Source organism: Plectrocnemia conspersa, unplaced genomic scaffold, assembly GCF_051122295.1.
Source record: "Plectrocnemia conspersa isolate PC_06_02 unplaced genomic scaffold, ASM5112229v1 ptg000006l, whole genome shotgun sequence".
Lineage (NCBI taxonomy): Eukaryota > Metazoa > Arthropoda > Insecta > Trichoptera > Polycentropodidae > Plectrocnemia > Plectrocnemia conspersa.
Window position 1 is genome coordinate 13,844,563 of NW_028277170.1, and position 23,788 is coordinate 13,868,350.

The 23,788-nt window shown below is 27.7% G+C and overlaps 1 protein-coding gene across 2 annotated transcripts in view; it reads left to right on the forward strand.

Annotated features, from left to right (window-relative positions):
• LOC148234290 (uncharacterized) overlaps positions 1–23,788 on the forward strand; it is a 111,588-nt gene that overhangs the window by 68,117 nt on the left and 19,683 nt on the right. Inside the window, exon 4 of one of the 2 annotated variants that reach the window (XM_088187765.1) lies at positions 9,415–9,501. The exons of the other annotated variant lie outside the window; for it this stretch is intronic. Within the exon in view, the coding sequence (XP_088043891.1) occupies positions 9,415–9,501 (87 nt within the window). The remainder of the gene's footprint in view (positions 1–9,414; positions 9,502–23,788) is intronic. 2 annotated transcript variants of the gene reach the window in all.

Genomic DNA, 23,788 nt, shown 5'->3' on the forward strand with positions numbered 1-23,788 from the left:
ACGAGTTCGTCTGTTTTCATCAATTCTATCCGATGGCAGTGAGTGAGATAAATTTGTATATATTAAAGTAATTTATATAACTTCTCGTAAAAAAATTTCCTCACAACATTGTGTGTAAATATTTAAATATTCAGATTGGATAATATAGAAGTATTTATTCAGTAAGCTTTATATGATTCTCCTATCTAAAAAGTATCGGTCCTATTACGCTCACATGCCTGCCATGTTTATAAGAATTATTTAATTTCGAGGAACACAAAAGTAGAATCTTAACAATGAAAAATATATTCTTATTAAGAAGTTCTCTCAAACAATTCTATAAGAAAAATACAAATACCACTTTGTATTAATTAAATATGGAATAGAAAATGATAAAATATTCGTAATTTTACACATATATATTTTTTATTTAAAACAAAAAGTATTAAGACTGATAATTTATCATTAAATGTGTCACTACTCTTTATGGAAATTTACAAATTGGATAAAAAGTCTCAATATTTCATATCACCGATCAGGTTCTTTAATGGAAAATTAACTAGAGACATTCGCTGAACATCTAGAACAAACCTTCAAATCTTTATAATAAATAGAGGACTACTTTAACTCACTTCTTCAACTTTACTTGCCAATTAGGAAGTTTAATCTTGGAGAGATTCAATACATTATTACTAATAAACTAAGCACTAAAAATACACTGTGATATGACTTGATAAATGGAAGAAATATGAAGGAGCTACCAATAAAGACCTTAAGATTTATGACCATTTATACAATGCAACAATTACGCTTAACTACATCCCAACCCCTTCTACTAGTATAATCTGGAAAAGAACCAGAAGATGTCACATCATACAGACTAATAATCTTGCTACCGATAATGTCAAACATATTAAAAATAATGCAACCTACACTTTTAAATATAAAAAGCAATCCTAATCACCAATTCACGTTTAGGAATCAACACTCCACAGTGGAACTAGTTTATAGACCATCATTGAAAACCATCAACACGGACATGGAGGAGAAAAGAAGTGGTTTTTGTTTTTAATACTTAAATCATATCTGAGCGATCGCCACCACAGACTTATACCCAAATTTTTTTAATATGCTACAGGGTTCTGGGACCAGTATCTGTTATTCAAAGCAGACAACTATGATGGTATCAGACGGGGAGCCAAAAGTAGCAGTAAAGAGTATACAAGACTATTTAATCAATATACAAGCATGGCTCTGGAAATGAAGGATCAAAACCAATGAAAACATATTTTTCTGTTACATTCACGCTAAGCAAGGTCTTCTTCTTTAATATAAAAGTGATCCCAACATCTACGAGTGCAAAATATATAGGGATTCGTCTTGACTGAGGTTTTACACAGAAAGCTCATATTTGGAACAAGAGGAATCAACTGGGAATCCAGCTTCATAAGCTGTATTGGTTATCAACATGCTGTAAATGAACCACTTAGACTTACACTCGGACTCTAAGCTTAAATTTAATAAACATATTTAGGAACTTACTCTAAAATGCTTGCCGCTTTTGCGGCCCTTAGACCGATACTTATTAGAAAGAGCGCTTTACTATAAAAAATAAAATTTTAATCTATAAACAATTAATTAGACCCTTTTTAACATATGGAGTAATACTATTTTTTCTATGTTACAAGTCATTCAAAACAAAGCTATAAAAAGAATATACAATATAATACACATTTTCATACTAATCTTATCAAAGTGCATTTAAGCCTTAAAATACCAACAATTAAGGAGCACTGTCATTTTCATACCAGAAAATATTATGAAAATATTTCGTGAAACCAAACTAACCCAAAATATCGTGTATCGGTGACTCCGATAAAAACAACAGTACAAGCACAAATTGCTTTAGAGGCTTAAGATAACATTTCAATAATTTCAGTTTTTTAATTAAATGTACTAAAACTATCACTAAATTTATTACTTTTTTTTCGCTTGAATTGTAAGAGTATTTTTAATTTTTTTTCTTAAATTATAACCCAAACGTTTTCTCTTATATTCTATTTTTTTCTAATTACTAATTTTAAACATGAAAATGATTATAAACCAGTAACATGTAGGTATATAATATACAATTAGTATGTCTGTAAAATTATTTATATTATTTAAAAATGGTATTTAAAAAATATCATTAGAAAATAAAATACTGATATACAAAACAATAATAATGCCAGTATTGACCTACAGAGCTAAGGTCTATAGTGCTCTCTCTGGGTTAAATATAAATATTATACAAAGGTACCAAAACAAAGTACAGTGTATACTAGTTAACGCTCCTTGGTATATTCCAGACGAAAACATGTATGAAAGTATTCAAACTATGATAAAAAATCTACTAGCATCAATAACACAAATATTTTTTAACAAACTCTACTAATTAATTATCAAAATAACACATATTTAAGATATACTTATCATGCAAGCTAACACTACCAACAAAACTCAACCATAAATACATTAAAAATAAGTAGAACAAGTAAAATATGATTCTACTGGGTATTTTCTAACGTGTTTCCAACTCTTTTCATTGTTCCTAATAACCAGGGGAAAGAGAAAAAATATTTATAAAAATCACTCACTTTCAAAAGACAGATCGTGAAATAAAAGAGAGAGAAAAATGTTTTAAGCCTTAAAAAAAGTACATTTAATTGTTATTAATGTGTGCTTTAATAATGTGTTGCAGAAAATACAATTTGATTTGCTCAAAAATACTTAAAATAAATATTATTAATGTTGATTTAAAAGAAATATAAAAAACAATATCACTGCTAAAATTAATTTGGATATATAAGTAATTTCGGTAATTAAGCAGATTTTTTATGCGACTCTTTTTTTTGTTCGCTTTTAGCTGTTATAAATCACATAAAGATAAGATTTTTTTTATTTATACAGTTACATGGAAAACTTTTAATATTAATTATAAAAGTGATATTAAAACAAACAATAATTTTATTTCTCCTCTACTATTGTTAATTAGTAGCAAATTTGTTTTAAAGTACGATATGTTCAGTACTTATTTCCCCTGTTGTTTAACCCGAGGCGCTAACGCAAAGTTAATGAATCGAGGGCGATAGGGCTACAACCACCCGTTCTCGTATTCAAAAGCGGGCAGCTGGTTGACTTTTCACCCCCGCAAAGAGGCCGCGACCCACCTTTTGACATTCCCGGGGGTCGGCACGCGGCGGTTGTTAGCTCTTCCGTCCCCCGGCCAACATCAATTTACACTAAAAGCAATGAAACACGAAATGCCTACGCCACATCGTATTTTTTCCATATTATTATTAACGCATGTATGTACATATGTGTGCGTTGTGTTACATACACCTTTTGACAATCAATTACCGAGCGCGTTTTTAAAAGCGCTAATTAATTCTAATTAAACTCTAGCGCTAACCCAAATTTGCAACAATTTATGTTTATTCGCTAATCATCGTTATCGCTTGCGGTCGACACATGCGAAACGTGTTTATAAAGTTTTAAAATATGTTTCTCAAACATGTGCGAGATTCATAATAATAAAACATTATTGTTGTTAAGCTTGGAATGGTTTACCGATTTTTAAAAACTGGGTTTGACCAACTTCAGGCGGTAGAATTACTATGTAAAAATAGTAAATAACACAAAAAATAGCTGAGCAGTATCCCACATTCTGTTTCCAGCTCCTCATAGCTATCGCCGAAAACATCATTGTGTTTGACAAGCTTGTTGAGAAGCTAGAAGCGTTCTCAAGCACTGACGTCCTGATCTCAACGGGCAAGAATGGGGACGCGATAGCGAATCTATAGGGCCATATTACACCATAAATCGCAAATTTTTGTGATATGTATTTAAAATTCATAGAAACAAAAATAAATAAAATAGAACTGACATCCATATTTTTGTATCTCGGTATTTGGTATGATTTTTTAATAATTAAATGTCGATATTCACATTAATACTATTATTTGGGTATAAATAATTAAACCTACTTTTTACATAGTGCGGAAATATTTTTTGTTACAAATAAAATGTACTTACAGCTCAGTTATATTTGACTTTTTTACCAATCTAAAAATATCGTTGCCCACACGTCAAACATTCCAAAAGTACAAACAAATATTTTTAGGATAAACTTTTCCGAACACACTGTAAATTTCATCATAAAAAGCGGTAAGAGTTGTCGCATTCATAATTACATTATTGAGTTTTAGAAGGAAAGAAATAAAAAAATACCTGAACTGCATGTGTTATGCTTAGGGTTTGTTGGAGTATTTTGGAATAAATTTTTACGCAATAAAATGAATACGGTAACATAAATAAATAAAGTTAACATCCAAAATTCATAATTTTTTAATATTGTTATGATAGATGCGCTACTTTAATTGTTATAATATTAACACAAAATATTTCAGCAAAGTAATCTAATGTATTCATACTAAAACTAATGCTTTAAATGTATTCAAATTCATTTTTAACACATGCTTGCTCGGTGTGGAGTGACACTAGTGCACTTTTAAGTGAGATAAGATAAAATAGAGATTCTTATACTAATCTTTAAAACTTTGTAATAGCCTAAAAATACTAATAATTGAAGATAATTGTCATGTTTTTTTACGTAACCTCACTAGCTCACTAATCTCATGCATATACTACGATAGGAACAACCTTAAATTTAAATATAAGCACACTAGAGGCTGAAAAACACATTTTAATAGTTCCATATCTTTAGCGATATCTTTATAAATTGGTACTTAATACACGGCTTTTATTTTAAATTTCAATTTTCTTTCTTTTATATTGTAGCAAATTACAAAAATGTAAACAATAAAATGGTTGTAAGCCAGTAACATGTAAATATTATATACATTAATATATTTGTAAAATTAAAATTTAATAATATAGGCCTTAAAAAATAATTTGAGAAACAATAATATCAACAATAAATTTTTAATATTTGAGGTAACCATTAAATTAACAAAAAAATATTTTTTTAGCTTTATAATCAAGAAAAAAATATTTTCCATTTTCAACGCCTGAACTTCTATCTGATAATATAATAAGAAATATTCTGTATTTTAAATAGAGATAATTAGGTTTAACTTTATAGAGAATTTTATATCATATTATGATACTACATTACACGATTTGATTTAATCTATGAGATTAGGAAAAAATTAGGAAAAACTAATATTGGATGATCGAATAAAACTTTATTTACTCTAATACGCCAGACAATAAGTAAAACTTATTAATAAAAAAAATAAGTTTACCATAATTTTCCAAATTAATGGTTATTAATGATAATGCATATTAAATTTTTAAAAAACAGAAAAATATACTGAATTGAATTGTATATGAGTATATGTATTATATATTAAAATGAAAGATCATAAATTGTTTATTAAGTTTTATTACAAAGCTTAATAATAACACATTATTGTGACAAAGGATACAAATAACAAAACTGTGATAAAAATAAAAATCCTAGGGTGTATGGTACTAAAATATTAATAATATAAATAAATACAGCCAAGTCACGATCTTTATCTTTGATTCAAACTTATACTAACAAAAATATAAATATACTATTAAACAATCAATTATTTTTACTTGAAAGAGTATTGTAAGAAAGCAGTATGTTTACGAGTATATATATTTCCTTATAGCTTTCAATAATAAAATAATATGTTTCGCGATTGTAAAAACAACTTTTCATTTAAATGCAATTCCAGATACATTAACTTTACGAGTGAGCCAAGCATCAAACTGGACAATATAATACAAAATCAAATTACACATACTTACTATGTATGTGCCAATACCATTACATGAAATATATTGTTAGATAAATCTCCATACAAAAGGTTTGCAATAAACTGATTATATATCATATATGATAAAATATTATGAATATCTTGAATATAATTAAAATTCAGACATGTATGTATTTAATATTTTACGCTATATTTTACTTTTCCCTATTCTTATTAGGTAATATTAATTATTATTATTATGACGAGTATCATGCGAATAGAGCATTAATTTTATTAAAATTTGCACAAACATAACGTACACTATATTATTGTTTATATTATTCGCGTGCTGTTAAATTATGTCCAATACTCATAAGAGTAACATCATATTCCTTTACGAGTCTACAGAAAATAATACATGTTTGTATATTAAAATATTGTAACATAAAAGCTAACCTAAATCCAATACAATAATACGTTGCTCTATCTGTTTTAATTAATCTCGAATTATTATTATCAATCTCGAATCGTATCTTAGTAAAATTATTTGAGTTTAAAATTAGATTAATACGAAAATACACGCAGATTTTTCCCTATAAAATTTGCTTCGGTATTAAAAAAAAATATTAAAAATATACTGATTTTGACTAACAGCTCTAGATATCTAATAAGTAAAAAATGTTTAATTTTTAAATTAATATTTACAAAATACAATATTATAGTATTGTATGTGTTTTTTGCAAGATACAGTTTTTTGTAGTTGTGTAATATCTAGTAGTTCAAATACTATATTTTAAAATTGAATCTGGTAACTTATGTATATTCCTTATGGCAAAATATGATCATATAATCGCATTTCTTTTTATGGCATACATATTTTTTAAACTTTTCATATATTATTAAAATATAATTGAGTTGAGAAGCTATTTTGTAAATCTTTGAATGGGAATTTTCGGTGATATTGATTTTTTTGACGTCTGATATGTATGTGGAAAGAGCGTGCGTTTGATGGCGTGACGCCAGCGTCCATTAGCTGATTAGTGGATGGGTGGTTGGGGTGTCATGCCATTTGGATAAGAAGGGGGTGAAACGGTCATCCACCTGGCTTAGCCGACTCATCTCTCACTTATTCATACTTTATAGGAGTTCGACTCGCCACCTGGATTGGAATCTTTTTGGTTCAATATTATGAACAATGCCATTAAAAAAATAGTTTTATATTTTTATATACAATTTATTAACGATTATTATCTTTCGAAAGAAATATCATCAGTACAAACAATAAATCTTAATATTAAATCTGAATATAATGAATTGATTCGGAAGAATTTAATACGCAACTGATATATTGAAACATATTATTGACAAACTTTGTTTTGGTATTATTTTAAGTCCGCGACATATATTTTTTATTGAAAAAAATTAAGCATAATGTTTTCTATGCAAAAAAATTCTAAATACATTATGTTCAACCCTTTAGATACTAAACAACGATATATTGCTGTTCAGCATTATTTACAATAAATGCAAACAAAGATCACTGTTGACGTCATGATGGTCGAAAAAAGTAAATTAATATGTGAACTTGTTATTCCGTTAATATGACAATGGCATGAAACAGTTTTTAATAAATTTAATTCTAATAATGTATAGTAAGAAATAGAAGAATTTTCAAAAACACCCTAGCATTGAAATGGCTAATTACCTTAAAATATTCTGTATTATAAAAATTAAAATCAACTACAGTTATTTCGAAAAATCACTTCTCATTCATTAACCAATGTTAGTTATGTGATAGCATATTAAATTTCTAAACAAATCAAATCCGTTTACTGGAGATAAATGAATTAAAGACTGTCTTGCTTTCTTTGACTCCAAAGCTTTTTTTTTCAGTAATACAGTATTTCATATTGTAATACTAGTAGATTTTTGCTCCAATACTGGTATTACCAATATTGCAATCCCTAGCCGCAGATACACTGTTTTTTACTGCAGTAAGGTGATCAAGTCATGAACTCTAAAAACTGTTATATATGCAATGCATCCAGGCTTATCCTCGAGTCACCTTCTTGTATTTTTTACACTAGATGTTAAGATTATCCATAAAATTTCCATTGACTATAAAAATTATGATTATAAGAATTTTGTCGAGTCCCATGTTGATATTCATTATTCAACAACCTTAATCGAACAAACTAAAATATTATCAATATCAAAATGAGATAGCAGTGACATAAAATTTTAAATCTCCGCAATTAACAAACTATAATTTAGAGTGATAAAAATGAAAGATAAAAAACCAGATACAGCAAATAATTAATTAGGAATAGTAACTAAATCGCTTTAAAATAAACAGATAATAATTCTAAATGTAACTATTGTAGCAAAATATGAACTAATAATAGTAACTAAAAAAAATCTAGAGAGAAAAACGATTATAATATCAGAAAATAACTACATAATTATGGAACTATCCCTAAATTTACACATCCCTAAAACATTATCTAAAAAGTATGGTGCAAATCCTTTAACATATACTGCATTTAAAACGTTTAATAATTTACTAAAATCAACAAAGAATTTATACAAATTAAATCAAATTAATAAATAATACATATATCATATTATATTCAGTAGCCCCTCTCCCAATAACAAGATAAATTGGGGATGTGCTATTTGGGTGCTATTGGGAGGTCTATTTTACTATTGTTATTTTTGCTAAATATTGAGTACTTATTATATATTTTATAATAAGTACACGAAATTACCTAAATAAATAATTTAATAAAAATAATATATTTTATAATAATCTTTAAAAAATGCAAAAAACAATTAAAGAACACTGTCATTTTCATACCAAAAAACATTATAAAAATATTTCGCGAAACCAAACTAACCTGTGACTACGATAAAAACAACCTTAAATTTAATACAAGCACAAAATACCAAAGCACATATTGCTTTAAAAGCTAAATACAACAAATCAATGGTTCCAGATTTTTATTGAAATGTACAAAAAATTGTGATTTAATTGATTGTTTTTTTTCTATATTTTTCATTTTTCTTTCGCTTGTAAATTTTTTTTAGTTTTTTTCTTGAAAATAACCATAAATGTTTGATTTTATATTCTGATTTTTTATCAATTTATATGTGATAACAAATTGTTTACATGATGATGGTTTTAAACCAGTCACATGTATGTTTGTAAAATTATTTATATGAAATTATTAAAAAATGAGCTCTTAAGAAAAACCTGCACTTGAATTTAATAATGGCTGATTCACTTTTCTATTGAACATCACAACTCATTTTAAAGAACCGAATATACATATCCCAGATGATAATCAATTAATGAATCGAAAGTTTCAAACAGCGCCAAGGTTTAAAATTAAACCTGATAATAAGAATAGTAACTTAATTATCTTTGAAAATGTAAAATACTATGCATACGTGATGAGAACTTACTGTTCCTAATTTCGGTAGTGATACTCCTGTCATGTTACTTTATACTATATTGTAAAATTCATTCATATACACTGCGTTTGTTTTATTTTTATTTTATTACATATGTATATGCATGTGTGCATAAAATACCAGATGTATTTAGACATGAATGTGTGTAAAAGATGGTTTATTTGTCGTATAGAACTGGATGCTGCAGGAACGAGGAGATAACAGAACGGCTCCGTTCGAAACTCTCCAGGGTCTCCTCTCGCCTTCGTACCAGCACCAGGTAATACCCAATAACACCTAAGTTAGCATTTGAAAGTACTGTATAGCACTGACTTGAGTATGCCTACCACACATAATTAAACGCTGTATATATGGTGCTTCAAAAACATGCAAAACAAACGTGTACCTTTCTTAAAGTTTGACAAACTATACCATAAAAATATACGTATTAAATTTTAAGCTACATGTCAAAACTCATGACATTTAAGAAACACCGCTTATATATTGCTATATTCATTTCGCTTTAAGCACGGACGTTACAATGTATTATTAATAGCAAATTCGCCGAAGCTTTTTTCGAAAACTCTTTCATACGCTGAAGTTGACTTTTATTATTCTCTGGAAAGCAGTAAATCTTTTATAAATAATAGGCTTTTAAACATTTTATGACGGTAGAAGTTTTTCTCTGAAGATAAAATTAACGTCTGCTTAATAACTACTATTTAATAGAAAGGTTGAATTTGAAACATTTGAAAAGTTTGCGTAAAAATTATATTTACATATTCAAACCAGTGTTTCTGAAATAATTTAATAACGGTCTAAGCACTGCTTAAAATTAACTAGTATGAAGCAACTTCTTAATCAATCTATTGTATATGCTAGCAGCGTTCTCTGGACATTTGATGTAATAATATATTCACGTATGCACTTTGACAAATTGAGTAATGCACGATGACGTTCGCCCACGCTAAACGCACTTTTAGCATTCGCCACAGTCGCGGTATCAATTAACCGTGATTTAATTTAACCGATAAATTAACCGCAGGACGCCATCTCTTTACGTTTCGCAAAACATCTAATTATCGGTTTCGCGGATGAACGTTAATTAAACATTAAAGCATTAATTGCACGTTCCACAATCATACTATGTACACGTATATAAATATATAAATAATATTCGCGCAATTCGACAAAGCAATTATTGTTGTGAGCAATTTTAATATCCAATCTGTGTTTATTGCTGATTTATTTTATGCTCATGTAAATTACCACGTTAAATTTGTGGTTTAATGATCGCTGTTATTAACAAAGTTTATTCATACAGCTGGCATATGTGTCATGCAAGAAATTATAAAAGTAGTTAAATTATAAATTTATCTATTTCACCAAAAAGTTCAGCTTTAAACTCTTTAAAACAATATGATTTTAAATAGTGCAATAAAGGTATAATTGACATATTAATTTGATATATGAAGATTATTTTTATTGTAAGATCAAAATATAATTTAAATTTTGCAATAGATTTCTACAATGAATACGTCATTAAAACAGTAGTTTCAATCTTAATTCGTTAGTTTTTAATTTTAATTGATCAATCCGGAAATAAATGTAATTTTTAATAAAGCAAGAAAAACAACTTTGAACACTTATTTTTATTATAATATATGTTTCTAATTATATTTCTTCTTCCACCTCTCGGTCATTTTTTTATTTCCATTACCATAATATATTGGAGGCTCTGATGCAAAATAATCTGATGGCCCTTTTTTCACGTCGTCTGCTTTTTGATTTTTTTTCATCTAAGTAGTGCATCGATTGACACAAATAGTATTTTAACGGAACAAAGTCTGCAGAATAATGTGAATTAGACTTTCCAACTAAATTCCTTGATTTTATATAGAGACAATTACGTGCATTGTCGAATTCTATATATATTCAAATTCTGTTGGCAAATGAAAGCTTTTTTCACTTCATCGTGCAAAAAAAATTGTCGTAAAATCCATTTTATTCTCCAGACCTTGCACCTTTCGACTTATATTAATTTTAATCGATACAAAATTCCTAGATGAAAAATAAATCAAAATGCAGACGATGTGAAAATGAGGCTATGAAAGTGAAATAAAAGTTGGAGAAAAAATATATTTTGAACCATTAAAATAATAATAAATATTTATAAGTAGTTTCATTTTGAGATTACCTAATATATGCATATGCCTAAAGTGAGTTAAGAAAACGGCAAAACCTAATATGTACTAAAAAAACATGTTAATTACTATCAACAACGAAAGATAAATACTCTATATTGGAAAGCTAAAATTTTCTTTATAACCAGTGAGTTCTTATTTCAACAACAAAAGTATAGAAGTATAGAATGGTCGCTATATATATATATATATATATATATATATATATATATATATATATATATATATATATATATATATATATATATATATATATATATATATATATATATATGTGGTTGACTGCGTTTTCGCGGAGAAATATTTGGTTAATATTTCTAGGAGTCGGATTACTCCGCGTACTTTTTTGATTCCGTGTGGAATCATGGTCCCTACGTTTCGGCCAGATTCGCCCAGCCATCCTCAGGGGAAAATTGAGAATATGAACATCCGGTGTGGGCAAAGCCCAGCATGTGGTAGCAGCAGATCTGAACAACCACATGCTGGGTTGCCCACACCGGATGTTCATATTCTCAATTTTCCCCTGAGGATGGCTGGGCGAATCTGGCCGAAACGTAGGGACCATGATTCCACACGGAATCAAAAAAGTACGCGGAGTAATCCGACTCCTAGAAATTTTAACCATATATATATATATATATATATATATATATATATATATATATATATATATATATATATATATATATATATATATATATATATATATATATATATATATATATATATATATATATATATATGGATGAATAAATATGTATATAGTCTCTTTTCGCATTAAGAAGAATCTTTGAATTTTATTGCTCTTAACATGTAGACGTTTATGCTCGTAACATGTCATTGCTGAAGCAAAATTGAATGAGCAATTTACGATAATTTATGTATATACAGTTCGACTGCATGCTTCAATTGATAAGTTTACATACCTCAGAATTCATAAGTCTCATGATATCTCACAACCTTAACAATCAGTTGAAATAAATTAGCTTTAGTATACCTAAAGATTTGTTCAGTTAACTAAGCCTAACATTGACCGATCCCTAAACTACAACCAACACTTAAAATGTATGTTGTAAAACATTGCAATATAACATAGGAGTTAAAAGTAAAATCCCAGCCTTTGTATGAATATGTGAATATTATTTATGGTAAACATATATTGTATTTTATGTTTCTTTTTATTATTTCTAGACATTTGAATGTAAATGATTTTAAATAAATTTGAGTTTTCAATTAATAGAAATAATCTTGAATTCTTAATAAAATAATAGGTGTCAAGGAAATAAAATAATCACATTTTTTAATTCGCAAACAATAATTAAAGTCTTCGTAAATATAAGATATATAAAAATATAGGTGATTATATAAAATCAGCAAAATCACGATCTTCTACAGCTTTTGGAACCCATCTAGTATATGATTTTCTTCAAAGAACCCTAAATTTAATATTTGTCTTACGTAAACTATCCATATTTTCACATAATAAAGTGAAAGTTATTGCATTTAATGGACTTGTTTTGATGTAATTTAAAATTTTAACACAATAAGGTTAAGAACAGCTTTTTGTTATCGGCAGTTATGGATTTGTTTAATTATTAAAATTGTTTAATTACACCTCAGTAGTTTGTCCCATAAACCCAGGTTGAAAAACTGTGACGTAATTCTACAAATCATATCAAACACAGACAGCTTAAACAACTTTGTCGCCAAGTAGAGCGAAGAAAAAAGAATCATTCAATGTTTTTTAAATCACGCATTCATCTAAAAAGATGCACTATCAAATTTCGGCATAACCTATCAAGTATCATATGATCACGTTTGGATAGTTTTTTCGATGTCTGACTCTACTCTACTCTACTGCTTTAACCCAGCCTGGGTGAAGGTGAAATGGGGATATAAGGTATGACATATATTTAGAGTTAATAATAATATTAAATTAATATTTTGTTGTTTTGATTTTTTCCACAAATCTTTAGATATTTTTGTGTGTATTTTGGAATACAAATATAATACAGTTATAGAACAAAACATTTCAGTCCGTTCGCACATATGGTATAAAAAGACAGAAATGCTCTAATGATGATGTCTGTCTGTCATAAATTTATATTACTTAAAAAACAAAAAATGCAATAAAATAGCAAAAAAAATATATTTAGGTGTATTATAATTATTAAAATGCATATATAATGTTTCATCATAGTTTTTTATGTCGAAATAGATGTTAATTTTGCATAAGATATTGGGGTCCTATCTGTACCCCTGTTAGGACAACGTGCGAATTTTCTAGCTTCCGTCCGCTAAGGGTTAAATAAAACGATGCTACGCTTATTATAGTAAAAGTTTAATAAAATGTATTAACCATTCAATGACTAATACCAAAAAGGTCTGGGTCGAATTCCTATGTATACCATAGTTAAATTAATATCGTTTATATAAGATCAAAATCAGTTATTATTATATATTTATAATTCTAATAAATCATTACAAGTGAGACTTTTTAAGATTTTTCTTATCTCACGGACGAGTATCGTAAGTCAAGTCGTGCAAGTGCAAAAAAATTTAATAATTTTACATTTTTTTTAACAAATATTTTTAAAGCTTTGCTATAAATCACAACATTATACAATGAATAGAAGTATAAACCGTACCCAATAATAACTGTAGTTACAATATAATTTATTAATGAAACCCCTTGAAGCGTTAAAAAATTACGAAACAAATAAAAAAATATTTTCAACTTAAAAATAAGGTATCATATAAATGACAAAATATATAAAAAAAATATTAATGTCCGATGAACAATAACAAAAGTAAGTTAATTTGACATGTTCGATTTAATATATGCCCGATTCAATATATGTTCGATTTAATATATGACCGATTTTTTAAGTTCAATCTGATCGACGATGATCGAATCGTGTTAGTCATGTTGCGACACACGGAAACATGTGTTAGCTCACTTCCACGTTGGCCTGCGGGCCGCATGACAACACTGTAATTATCACGTGACTACATTTTGTCTGCGAGAGATTAATAAATAAATCAAAGCCAGTAACACCCCCTTTAGTGAATACGTCATTTTCACAATGAAGCGAAACATTTTTGCATGTGTTGGATAAATTATGCGGATGGGTCATAAAAGACGTTTTCCAATTACAAACTTCACAACTCTACTCGATATTTCGTATGAAATTATTTGAATGATTTCGGAATGATTTAGTTGTTATCCTTTTCATTGATGGTTGTGAAGAATATACTATAGCCAAACCCTTTATAATACTATGGTTAACCCATAATTTATTTGAACATATATTATATTATACGTTTATGTAAATATATCTCTTTCACTGCGTCTCGCGACATGCAGTTCCAAATGACTTTCACAGTATCCCTCAACCTTTCAACAATAACAGTCTATGATTGACATAATTATTTAATTCAATATAAATGTATTAATATTCCCCTCTAATGCCACATTTTAAATGCTTCAATATAAAGACAATTTCAATTTAGATGTATTCCAATTTGTTTTTGAAAATATTCGAAAAAATCCACCGTTTTTCAACAGTTTTAATTTGCTATAATATCCAAAGATAATTTTTTAATTGCAGTAATACATACATTTTACTACTGATTTTTTTTAAATACAGTGATACTTTGGTCTACAAGCATAATTCATTCCAGAAAAAATATTTAAAAAAAATGATTTTTATATAATTTATTTAATTTAATCAAAGGTTTATTATAAAATACGACAATAAATACTAAAAAAACTACTATATATATGTATATATAATAAGTTTAAAGTAATATATTTTGTTCCTGTGTCTAAAAAGTGATGCGATTGATTCATCAAAATCCGCATCTGCGATTCGCTAAAGCTGTATCAAATCAGCAATATAAAAGATGTGGTACGTGATCAGAGAGGGACAGACGGAGGAAGACGCTCCTAAGACCCAATGAAACACATCAGCGGACAGTCCAGCATTATCACAAGATCACAGCACGACAGAACAGACAAAAATTCAACCCGACACTCCAGTGAAAACCTTCCGAATTTTAAAACCAGATATTTTGACTCCACCGCTTTACTGCGAAATGTTCAAGAAAGTCAAAATACGTAATTCTTAGATTGGTCATAAAACTTATATTGTCAAACAATATTTTCGGAGTGTTAATCGGTAATCCCTGTCTCTTTTTTAACTACCTACTCTAAAAACAGCTATGAATTTAGCGAACTTAAACAAAAAAAAACATTTAAATTTATTTATATAAATGTATTTTTTAACAAAAAAAAAACACATATAATGCAAATTTTTGAGAAATTTGTATGAATTTACCAGATTTTAAAATTGCAGCGGTTGTAAACAATTTTAAAATATTCGTAAATATATAATTTTCGTTTTGCATATTTTCTCAAAATATTCTCAATGAAAAGCTAAAAAATTTAAAATAAGATAGAGCTTTGCTGTTTAGATTTAATATATACATACATACGTTTGCATTTTGATTATACTAATCTTAGGTACAATTCGACGGGCTACTATTAAATACACCATTCATGTCTTATATGATTATTAATATCTAAGAAAATTATACTTATACTTAGATAAAGTAAAATGTATGCGTTAAAGTCGTATTTGTTCATGAATTATATAAATTTTGTTATTTAATAAAATCAGTAATTTAAAAAATGAAAATGTCATATTATCAAAAAGCTAATAATATTTATAAATTAATTACTTCATATAATCAACCATACATATAACTAAAACTTTAACTACAGATCATCTATATTAAGAAACCTTCATATCTTAAATACAAAAATCAATTTTTAAAACAAAAAAATATTTTTAAGCTGCAAAAATCACTATTTTAAATTTATTGAATATGCAATATAAATTAATTGCACTGTACTTATTTAGTTAAAAATCAGTTTTTTTTTCAAAATAAAACTGCTAATCATATAATTTTGAATATTAATCTTATCCTTATGTTTAAAAAAACTCATGTTTTAATATTTAATGTATAATAAAATATTGAAAAAATAGCATTTCTATAATTTTTTATATATAACTATATTATATGTAGTATGTAATTTAACATTTAAGCTTTAAATCAAACATATCTTACTTCGCATTAGAGATATTAAACCATTGTTAATCATTGACACGCGGCCATGTCAACTAAATTATTGAAAATAAACCCATTATCCGTAACATGTCATTATAAATGATTCGTTGTGCTTCTACCGAGGTCGTTCGTAATAACCGATGATTTAACGTGTGATACACACATAATTGTACAGGGTGTATAAATAAATGAGCTATTGTAATAAAATTGTTTTGTAAAGCAACTTTTAGTTAACTGATCAAAGGCAAAATGTTTAGTATAAATATGACACTATACAAAAGTATAAAAAACTAAATTTGTCTGGTGTTTCAAAAACATGCTTGTATAGATGAAAACAGTACAATAAATAAATTAAAAAATATTTCAATTGGATTACTAAAGCCAAATAATCAGAACGATCTAAAGTTCTTCATTTTAAATCGAAAGAAAATATGTAATTTTTTGACCACAACAATAGTGACCGTGCCCAACAATGACGGTGTGCATATGAGTTGTACGGCGTGATGGAACGTGAATTGATTTGCAAAAAAATTACCAAAGAAGACTCTTTTCGCTGCATAAAATACCATTAACTCTACAAGCATCGGTGAACTTTTGCTGCACACAAATTAAACCTCGGCTTTTATGGGAAATATAAACGTATGAATAGCAGTATATATGTAGTTAAAATAACTAAGCAAATGACTTTCGAAATGCTTTAATATTTTTTGGTAATATGTTCTAAGAAATGGAGTATATAATATATACATATTTTACACAAACGGCTTGAACATTTATGATTGTGTTTATTGCATAATTTTCTTATATCATATCTCAAAGAATGGGACATTATTATATATGTATATACATTAAAACTTTTCAAGATCATCTATGATGATTTATATTCTGTAAAAATGTTACATACAGGCCCTGGAAAAACAATGATTCCGGGCCTCATGACAAAAAACACTCGTTTATCAAGCGTTTATATTAAGACTTTTATAACAATTTTACAAGTGAGAATCGAATAAAGCGCATCTAAACCGAATGTTGACCAATTAGAAAACGCAAAAAACAATTATTTCCAGAATTCAAAAATTCACGTCAAAACCAATAAAATCGTGCCGTCACAATGTTAATATGAATCTTAAACCATTCACAATGAGCCATTTTCTCAAAAATACATTCACACTTACTTTCAGTCGACGATAGTTTACCAAAACACAAAAACGCCAATTAAACTTTCTATGGTTACGATACTATATAGAGCTTACCTAATTGTATTTTGGTAAATGCTATATTTCACACACGGGCATAATAAAATTCTTATCACACACCAAACAAACGCACGGCCATGCATAGCAATAAAGGCGCGTATGTCTAGATATACATCAAGAAGGTAGCAGCAGGTTCGACGCTCGCAGTAACACCGTTGCCCGGCCTAGACCTTCCGGCACATTCTTGACCAAAATAGTGTCAAACCGCAGCCATCGTAGAGCACACGTGGTCAACTTCTTGACGTTTGGTGCGTCGGGTCAAACGTCGCGACCCTTCACACTCCTATTTAACCCTAGGCCATTACCGAAGTTTTTGTAACGTTACAACAACCAAAAGTCAAACTGGAGATTTATGAAATAAAATCGTATATTGTACTGAATTGCTTCATATAGATTAAACAAATCGACAAAATATACATTGCATTTTCACTCAACTGCGAAATCTAATTAAAATTTGTGTTTATGTAACAAATTAAAAGTTATTACCTAGTTTTTTTATATATTATATTATATATAAAAATACAATATTAAAAAAATACGTCAAATTAGTAAATAGTATTAGAAAAATCCATCTAATTAGTAAAAAGTCAATTAGAATATAATTCACATATGAAAGCAAAAGTTTGTCATTTTTTAATTTCAAATTGTTGTCAAATTTTATTGTCAGATTGAAAATGTATAATCCAGATCCACTTTAAACTTATTTAAGACACTCCAATTTGATAAATTGTAAAATTGCTTACATTCGCAAAATTAAATCATTAAAATGCCGCGGCTCATGTAAATGGAGAATTAATGAATGTCGTTAATCCTGACCCACCGCAAGCGTATTAGTATATGGCTTGCTCAAGGACGATAGCGGCAGTTGCTAAAGTTTCGTGACCATGGCAGGAGTACCACTGCCGAAATATCAAACGGCAAATTCTATACTTTGAAACAGAAGTTTTAAAGAAACGTATAAAAAAACTAAGGTATGGCTAAGATATACAACATACAAGTAATAAAAGTTATTATAGAACTCGAAGTAAATTGTCAACTGCCTTTCCTGGACACACTAATTATTAAAAAAATACGGTTCTCTAGGGCAGTATTCCGAAAAAATACACACACTAACATATATTTACCTTCGAATTTCCACCACAATGCGGCACTTTTTATTCAATAGAGCTGAAAACGCTGAACTCCATACCGTGAAAATCATGGAATTGCTTCAGAATAACAGAAAATAAAATAAAAAATTCTAAAAACTATACATATGACACGCACTTCTGCCATACATCCGAGGTGTGACAGAAGAGAGTCTTGTTGAAGCACCTATTTTAAAATCTAAAAACAAAATTGGTTCGATGCTTCCCAATGGAAAAAATCTACTAAAAAATGAGTAGCAGGGAATGTATCAGATCTCGTGTGCAGATTTCGATAAAGTCTATAATATAGGACAATAATATAGATGAATCGCACACCGATAAAAATAACACAAAATTCTGCTCAGGCCAACCATAGTTATAAAATAGACAACAAGATCGACTTTAATAGCACAAGGATTGTTGCTAATATAAAAAATCCATTTATTGGCACAAAACGTGAAGCACTGGAAATTGAAATTCACAAAAATATTGCATTGAACAATTAGATGATAGCATAATAATCTCAAAGCCCTGGCATCCGGTCTTGGAATGGATAAGAGCGACAAAATCAAGTAAGAATTATGTGTAAACAAAAAACTGTCAAATATACTAATGAAATTTACTAAATAAAAAAAACTGTTAATCGATAAAATAATGTAAGGGTTGATTTTAAGAAAATTGGCGAATTATTTTTTGGATGCGAATCTCAAAGCCCTGGCATCCGGTCTTGGAATGGATAAGAGCGACAAAATCAAGTAAGAATTATGTGTAAACAAAAAACTGTCAAATATACTAATGAAATTTACTAAATAAAAAAAACTGTTAATCGATAAAATAATGTAAGGGTTGATTTTAAGAAAATTGGCGAATTATTTTTTGGATGCGACGTATCAAAATATCATTTTGGCACATACTATTATCAGGTATCGTGAACTGTACTAAATTAAAAATCGAATCAATGTTCTGCATTTGCGTCAAACACCCCTATTTTTTCCAGTCATCTCCATAACAGTTCATAGAGCCTTAAAGTTCTTTATTGCCAACTCTTGAGAAAACGGTCCATAAAAAGGGGCGATCGGAATAAGATGTTAAGTTGCACATACACACAGTTCGTTGACTCCAAAAAAACACACAAACACGCACATAAATTGTATATGTGTATATATACACATGTATACGCATATAATTACATGCACAATGTGTGCAAACGTGAGTGGCATGTGCGAGAAGGTTAAAACGCGCGGTTATTCTGCATCAAACAAACTGATGCTATGCAAACACCATTTTCCAATTTTGTTCACAATTTTCAATTATCGTAAATTTATAACGAAATTGTGTGACGCACGTGGCTGCTTTCTATTTTCAAAATGAAAGTCAAAGAAATATTGTACGAGTAAAGTACACGGTTATAATATCACTATGTAAAAGCAATAAGGTTCTATCTATATATTTAATAATAATAAAAATGAATAATGAGGCATTGCTATTAAAAAAATAAAAGAGCAACACATTGTACCTGTACGAAGCAAAGTTTTTCGAAAAAGCAAATATAGAATATTTTATTAAAATATCACAATAAAATAAGAAGTTCATAAATTTTACTTTTTTAAATAAAAAAGATTATTTTTCACTTTTAATACGATTGTGGTGAGAATTTATATTGCATGGGCCAGAATTTATATTAAATGATTAGAATTTAAATTGGATTGCTCAGAATTTATATTAAATGCTAAGAATTATTTCAACAGATTTTAACACAATATTTTTTTATAAGGAATAGCCAGTATTGATATTACATGATCTGTATTTTAACCTCAAGGTCAGTTTTATGTTGACAGATGGTCAGCCATATAATACATAGTTATTATCAAGGTGTTTTAGCACCAACTTACATGATTGCGAACATTGTCAGATGTCAACACAACAAGCCAAACGTGCTCTCTGCCGCCGCTCTGTCGTTATTCCTTCTTCGTTCGTCGCTCCGTATACCTTTGCGACCTATATACAATTAAAAATATTCGTTACAGATTCATTTAGAGTTATTCGTGGGGTGTACCAATGTATTGTTTTTATATTTTTTCTGTGTATTATAATCACATCTTTCTTTAAAATAATAAATTAATTTTTAATAGCTCTAGATCCTCAATAAATTAAATGGTTATAAAAAGTCTTAAGACAAAAGAGACAAATTTTAACTTTTATATGTAAAAATCCACATATCTTATATAAAAAATGTGTATATTTGAATACGTGCATAATATATTGGGCTAATCAAGGGATTAGTATTACAGAGCTTAAAGCTATTAACTGTTTCGCGAAACACACGGCCATAAATAAATTTATCAGCTACTTTATGATACTTTCTCTTAAACTTTTCACTACTTTCATTGTATTGAATATCTTAATGCTTTACAAATTACTACAAAAATAATAAAATATGATAATAAATAATTAATATAGAAAAGCCACCAATAATATTTTTTTACATATTTATCTTTAAATAGTTCAAAAGAAACAAACTTGCTTTAACATTGCAACAACAAGTAAAAGTCCGTTTATCGAAATAACCGAAGATACATATAAAACCTTGATGTTTTGGTTAAGCGATCAACTAAAATTGAATCAACTTTAGCGTCTACATATTTTAAACAACACGTCATACAGTAGTATAATTATCAATAAGAAAAGAGAGCATATCAAAAATGTACTCCTAATTTGTTATTAGAAATATAAAAAATAAGCACAATAATGTCAACATTTTACGTTTTTATTATTATAAAATGTACCTTTAAATACGTTATGCGGTTAATTATTTAGTAAAATAATAATACAAAATATATATAAGATACTTTTTTACTGTGTAATTCGAGAAAATAGTGTAATAAGTTTTCTAGCCAAGAACGCTTCAAAAATATGTAAATCAACATAAACGACTAATAATCACAGATTTATTCGTAAATTATTTTTATATAAAACTCGTCGATGATCAGAGACTATAATAAAAAATAATAAAAATACATTAAAACTACATTTTTACTTAAGTTAATCGCATAAATTTTGTTACGTGCCACAACAATAAGCAATAACAAAAATTAAAAATATATGTATATTATAGAAAAAATAAAAATATGAAATGATTTATACTTTTTTATCAACGATTTACTATTTTGATTAGCACAAAAAGTTGAGAGTTATAATTACCCTAAAAAGTATAACTATAATTATATGTTTATACACAATCTGGTCATATTTTATAATGAGTTAAAAATATATCTTGATACTCTTCTTTAACCATCTAATAGATTTTGCAAATATGTTTAAAATACCCATAACAAATCTACGATCTTTGATGTAAATAATTATGAATAATATCAGTTTTTATACTTTATCTATACATTATTTTTTTATTTTTAATTCAATTATTAATTGTCATTTCTAGGCTATCAGCTAATTCTGGTAGACTTGGAAAGGCTTTGAAAGCAATATAGCTCAAATTTATAAACTTCTAGGGTCGTAAGAGTATATTCACATATATATAAAAATTCTAACAAATGCTCATAATTTAAAAAAGTATTTCTTTTCGAGAATTTTTCGAAAAGCTTAGCAAATCAAGAATTTTTATTGAGCCCTTTATTATTAAAAAATGAATTTCTATGAATATTTTTTACTGTTTCATAATTGCTGCTTTTTATACTGTTGCATAAGAAATGTTAGAAAACATGCATGTTTTAAAACATCAGATAAGATTTCAATCATCAGATACGAATAATCGGCAGTTTTCAAAAATGTACAGTTTAGTCGGCCAACTTAACCAAAGTACATCTTATGTGCTGGTTCACATATACTCTAAATTCCTAAATTAAAAAAAAATTTACGATAGCAGATTTTTTTACCAAGTGAACAATTTATACATAATTACATGTTATATAAATTTCTTTAAAGAAATTGGTATCTACAACGACTAAAAACATTTGTGAAGTGGTAAGTGATTAAATAGCTATCCTCAAATATCAAAGATGGTTTAAAAAATTCCGAACGGGAAATTATGATATAGTCTTGGATGTGTGAGACCAGCAAAGATAGACGATGGTGTCCTGTCTGCAGAAATTGAAGCAAATCTACTCAATAGTAGCTAAATCAGAACGATTCAACATGCATATATACATAAAGAAAATTGGGAAGGCTTGGCGATAATGTGTATTAATACCACACGAATTGAGAGTACTATTTATTTCGATTGATGCATATTGATAGAAAAAATGAAAATACAAACAATGTTAAAAGTAGGCTATTGGAATATTTTGCATCAAAGCCTCTAAAATTTTATGCTATTGGAATTAAAAATTAACTGGGAGGTATGAAAAGATTATACCTTTATAATTAATTATTATTTTAAATTATTAAAATAAACATTAAAAATGATTTTTTTGCTTTATTAAAAATACTACATTCATTTCAGGATTACTTAAAATATCTGATCCTATACAATTAACTGTTTTACATATTATAATTATCGAAAACAGTGACCTGAAAATTGAATTGTTAATCTACAATTACTTTTATATTAGCAAACAGAAATTTATTTTAATTATAATTTTAAATTATCTTAATTTATTACTTCCTGGCACTTTCATCGATAAAATAAATCAAAATATAATTTGCGAGCGAATGCTAATTATATTTCTCTACATTCTATATTATGCAATTTATAATATATGTTATAAATAATAATTGTCCCAATTTGGATACATAAATCTTTCCATAGAATATATCTAATTTGTTTTCCATTTTGTTTCAACTATACTCTGGGTCTTACTACAATATATATAATTGTTTCAACTATATTT